The sequence below is a fragment of the Chaetodon trifascialis genome, chromosome 2 (assembly GCF_039877785.1).
Source record: "Chaetodon trifascialis isolate fChaTrf1 chromosome 2, fChaTrf1.hap1, whole genome shotgun sequence".
Classification (NCBI taxonomy): Eukaryota; Metazoa; Chordata; class Actinopteri; order Chaetodontiformes; family Chaetodontidae; genus Chaetodon; species Chaetodon trifascialis.
The window spans coordinates 19,573,945-19,579,683 of NC_092057.1; the positions used below are offsets into that span (position 1 = coordinate 19,573,945).

The window sequence follows — 5,739 nt, forward strand, 5'->3', positions numbered from 1 at the left end:
TTGGAGCGCTGATATTGACAGCTGTCACCAATACGGAAGATGCGTGTGAAGGAAATTCTGGAGGTTTCGTTGGAAAAGACAATGCTGCCACTGTCTCTACGTCTGAAGCTCTCCAGGTATGATGAATTGCCCAGACTGGCTGCAACCAAAGCCCACCTGCCCTGCAGATGATGAAGATCCAGTTGATCCAAAGGCCGGACCAGCTCCTCGCAGGCCGAAGGAGCTGAATGGCTCACAGACACCAAGCAGAGGAGGGCGAGGACATACACAGCAAACATGTCTTTTTCTTATGAAATGCTGTACCTTCTGCAAGCAATATTGATATCAACTCTCAGCCACACTGTCGTGTCTCACTGAGATTGTTCAGGTAAAGAGGCCTGACTGGTTTTATAGTTGTTTTAGAGTTTCATAATACTGCCAAGGCCAAAAAGCAGAGTCCCCTTTTTTTTTCAGCTGTGGATTTAGCGATTGTGAAATTTTTTGAATGTACTTTAACTGTTTAATATTAACCCTGGTTGGCTCTCTCTTTCTGTGCCTGTAGAATTATGGATCAATATGCAATTGCGCAGTTTTACCCTTTCCGAATCATGTCTGTTATAATTTCATGTTTATCGTAGAATCATTTTATGAACTGTCAACTGATTTGCAGGGTTGATAAAGTAAAAGAAAATGCTTTGATTTTGTGGTTTCAGAGAGAAAGTTGAGCACTCTAATTCCCTCATGATTTCAGGTTGCACAAAATCTGTGCCAACATTCAAGAAGGTGTAAATTGCAAATCATTTTGATCAAACTACATTATATCAGAGGTCAATTCAACTTACATATTTCACAAATGTAGCTTTTGTTATCTTATTGAAATGATTTTTTTTTTTTTTTTTTTTTAAATCAGACTGAGCTCACAGAGACATGTCTGTGGTTGTGAGAAACTTTAAATCCTCAACATCGTTGGAAACTGCCATGCATATCAAATCAAGATGATTAGGTTTAGGTTAGGGAGACACAATTGTAATGCAAATCTAATATTTAGTCTCCTCATAGATTTATTTTGGTCTCCACCTCCTTCTGGGGCAGATACATATCTCTTTAGCTGCCAAATGCTCCATTTTGTTCACCAGCTAGTTGCTAACTTTGTCTGCGATTTGGTGCTCGGCAGGCAACGAATGGGGAGTTTTCTAAGCCTTTTGTCAGAACAGCTGCCAGCTGTGGCCACAAACGACACTATGAGAATGATGAGAATAAATGAAACAGACCGTCCTGCCCCCCCAAACAGCCCTATAGATTGTCTGTGCAAGCAGCTTCTTACAACGCATATTTACATTTATTGTTTGTGGCACTGGGTTGATGAAGGTCGGGGTGGATGGGTATAGGTCACACACAAAACTTCCAACCAAGAAACCACTCTTTGTGTCCCGTGTGAAAACAAAAGCCAACACTGACCTGTTTATCTTACAGAAATGCTACGTTTTACCTGAGTTTAGTGGACCCAGCGTACCAGGCTCAGACAAATGAGGCAGAAGGTGAAAAAATTTGTTTAATGAATAATTAAATAAGCAATGGCTGAGTTCAGGTGAGGCAGAGTCTCTTGTACCAACCTGCTGGCTACAACCTGCAGCAACACAAACACAGACAAGACAGACAGACAGACAGACAGACAGGAGACACCAGGAGGGAGAAACACTGGAGCATAGAGGGGAAAAAGGAGGGGAGACTGCAGATCTCAACAAGCAGATACTTCACTTATGTCACGTACGTAATGTCACATATGTAATGTCACGTACGTAACATACTTAACTTGTGTCTCAAATGGAAACGTGCTTATTTTAACCCAAACCATGATCTTTTCCCAAACTTAACCAATTAGTTTTGCTGCACTTAACTGAACACTGAATTACATCCAGTCTATTTACTGCATACTGTATATTTGAAGTTGATTGGACAGTAAATTTTGTCTCTCCAAGTTGAAACTCCTCTTGTTAAGGATGCATGTTAAAAACATTTAATTAAAGATCACTTTAAAGGTAATGGAATTATAGGTGTGATGGTCTCCAACACACAACCTTCATGCACTGATTTTGACAAATGATTGATCAGATCTCTATGACTATCTTCTCGGTGTCTTTCAGTCCTTCTGTCCATCTGTTTTCTATTCAGTTTTAGCTGTTGGAACGCCAGCCCTTTCTTCTGGACAAAGCTCCTTGGTAGGGTCCATCACAACAGGTGGAGGCATGTTCAGACACTCCACCTGAGCACTGAACTCCTCGACCTCCTTCTGCTCCAGCAGTCTCCTCCTGCTGAACAGGTAAAAATGTTGCCTCTTCCCTGACTCTACATCAAAGCTCATCAGTATGCAGTCATGGCAAGATGTGTGGATGAAGGTTGTTGTGACGTTGCCGTTGTCAAAGGTGAAGCTGCTGCCTTCCAGGGAGATGTTGTAGGACACACGGTGGCACTGGTCATCTAAACGCATGCTGCGGCTAAAGGAGATGTTGGTTTTGCTGGTGTTGCTGGAGAAGTTAGCCGTGGCACTTTCTCTACGTCTTAATCGCTCCATGAAGGGTAGGTGGCTCAGACTGCCTGCAACTAAAGCCCATTTACCCTCCAAATGATGAGGATCAAGTTGATTCAAAGGCCGGACCAAGTCTTCACAGCCTGGAGGAGCTGAAAGGCTCACAGACACCAAGCAGAGGAGAACAACAGCACACACAGGAGACATATCTGTGAAATCTGCAGTCTACTGAAATGTATGCAGGCAGGTCCCAGCTGTGAAGTATCTACATTATATGGTTGATTTTCTGGTTTTATAGCTGTTTCATAAGCCTTCAGTTTCACAATATTTAAAGGGAGCAGAGTCCCCCTTTCTCCTGGTTTTTCTGAGATTGTGAAATGATTGATCGCTTTGAATACTGTGACTTCTGACTGTTTGCACTGGAGGTTTACTTGTTGGCTCTCACTGACCTGTGGTGACGTTTGGGTTCACTGTGTTCAATCACTGTTTGGTGGTCTTGCAGTTACAGTATGCAAATAGTGAGTGTTTGTACTAGAAGACTTGTATTTTAATAAATTCAAATTGAAATGATAACCTCTACTAAGTGATTTTTTTCAAGATCTGTGTTTTGTGGAAAAGGAATATGCAGCTTTAGATGAGACCATAGCATTTTATCATTTATGTAGCTGTCATGTATATCTTGTTAAGTTTTAGCACAAGGGAAAACAGACCCAAATGCTGAAACCGAGACACAGAGAGAGTAAAAAAGGCAGTGGTTTAATGAAAATTTGAGATCCACATACTGAAGCTGGAGAGTCAACTGAGGGTGAACAGGCAGGAAGAGAGTCCAGTTCCAGATTACTCATGACGACAGACTAGAGCACAAGGTAGGCACCTGAGCATAAAAACAGGAGCCAGGGAGTAGACAAAGCAAAACAACAGTGAAAAATACTTGGATCTCTCAGGTCAAAGCCATTACCACAAGGGTGAACAGGCCATTTGACAAATAGTGTGTTAAAGGCTGGTGCTTACAGGTATAAACTGTGGCAGCAGGTGAGTCTTGATTGAATAATTTGAATCAGGTGTGCTCAGGAGAGGAGGAGGCTGGACCAGACCTGCCAGCCACGCCATGCAGTCAAACATACACATGACAGACAGGTGAGAGACAGACATGAGACAGAGGGGAGGGAAGCACAAAGACACGACAAAAAGAGGGGAAACTGCAGATCCCAACATATCTTTAAGGCATCTTTACAGGGTCTTTGTTTTAAAACAAATCAGCACTGAGATAGAGAGGAAGTTTTCAACAAACTTGCAGAGTAGCATTAGCATTAGCTTACTTTAGCTACAGCAGCTACGGCTGCTAAGATCAGTTAGCGATAGTTGGGTAGCCTGCTTTGCTGCCCTGTGAAACTGAAGACATGTTCCAAGAGTTATAAAGAATTTCAATTGGGAAATAAGCCCCTTTTATCACTGTGAACTGAGTTTACACAGAGACACGAAGTCTTGCTGTGCAAGAGTGAAAAGGTTTGGTGGGCTAGCAATAGTAACACAGGGGCAGGGTGAGCCGCTGAATGTGGTCCCTTCCAGTTTACACTCGGGTAACAAAAGTCTCTTTTGAACTGGTGGCAGTATTTATCGAAATTAATTTGAATGATTAAAAATTAAACTCCAAAATATGTCTTACAGTTGAGATCATGTCCACAGTTCCAGCTTAGTATATTTTGCATGTTTTCTGCCATTCATGATGCTCAGACTTCTCCTGTCTCCTGTCTTATCCCTCTCCATCCAGCATTTGTCAGCTGCCTGCATGCCCCTCAAATGTCTAATCAGCCTTCTTGAATACATTCCTGTCCACCAGTTTTCTCCTTTTCCAGATTGTGTGCTCCATAGCTATAGCATTCAGCCTTGGTTTGCCTGCTTGTACTCACTGCTTTAGCTAAGTGATTACCTTCTTTCATGCCAAGTCTTTGCCTTCCTATAACAAACAGAATTTCTCAGGGACATCCCATCTCTTCCTCTAATGAAGAATACAGTCTCTGCAGCATTTCCCTGCTGTGTCACTCAGTCTTGTTATGCGTAGCTGATGTTGTCTGACGGTTGAGTAGCAAAGTATCTTCAAATGAGCTGATAAACAAACTCCTCAAAACAAACAAACAAAAAAAACAATATGCATCTTAAAAATGAATTTATTTCCAGTTTGAAAGTAAGACTGTATCAGATTTTGTGATATGTTTGCTTAATGACATGATACAAAATTCATCAAATCAAATCTTTATGGTAGGCTTTGATGGTTCCATGTTGATCTTGTGCATGAACATTTAGAAACATACAAAAGAAAAAGCAGTTTAACATCTCCACAGAACCCCAGTGACATTGACATACAATTTATGAACACTGTGAGGCTAAATGTCTCTCGGTTGTTGCTAAGTTTCCCCTTCAGTTTGAGCTGCTGGATCACCAGCTGTCTCTTCTGGACAAAGCTCCTTGGTAGGGTCCATTACAACGGGTGGAAGCAGGTTCAGGCACTCCACCTGAGCACTGAACTCCTCCATCTCCTTCTGCTCCAGCTGTCTCCTCCTGCTGAACAGGTACAAATGGTGCCTCTTCCCTGACTCTACAGTCATATGCATCAGCATACAGTCGCGACAGGATGTATGGACAAAGCTTGCGCTCAAGTTGCTCTTATCCGTCCCATCATAGGTGAAGTTGCTGCCTTCCAGGGTGATGTTGTAAGAACTATACTTGCACTTGTTATCTAAGCGAAGGCTGCGAGTGTAGGAAATGTGAGTGTCACTGCTGTTGCTGGCGACGTTTATAGAAGCGCTGTCTCTTTGTTTGAATCGCTCCAGGTACGGCAGATGGCTCAGACTTCCTGCAACTAAAGCCCATTTTCCCCCCAGATGACGAGGATCCAGTTGATCCAAAGGCCGGACCAAGTCTTCACAGGTCAGGGGAGCTGAATGGCTCACAGCCAGGCAGCAGAGGAGAGCGATGGCACATGCAATAACAAACATGTTGTATAGTTTGACGGCTGTCAGTCACACTGTAGTGTTAAACGGAGAGTGTGGATGCTGAAGAGGTCTGGCTGGTTTTATATCTGGATCAGAAACTCTCGGTTTCACAATACAGAAAATACCCTTCACCTGTGGATTCAGTGATTGTGAAATTGTGTTCTGTGACGATTGTTTACAGTGGCATTTTACTTGTTGACTCCTCTCTTACCTGTGGTTACTTTGTGTGTGGACTGTTTG

The 5,739-nt window shown here is 42.7% G+C and overlaps 1 protein-coding gene across 1 annotated transcript; it reads right to left on the reverse strand.

Moving 5' to 3' along the window:
* Positions 1-4,910: 4,910 nt before the first annotated feature.
* Positions 4,911-5,529, reverse strand: LOC139338116 (protein AMBP-like). The gene has a single exon (XM_070973047.1). The coding sequence runs from the start codon at positions 5,500-5,502 to the stop codon at positions 4,912-4,914; it is 591 nt and encodes a 196-aa protein (XP_070829148.1). The 5' UTR covers positions 5,503-5,529; the 3' UTR covers position 4,911.
* Positions 5,530-5,739: the final 210 nt, after the last annotated feature.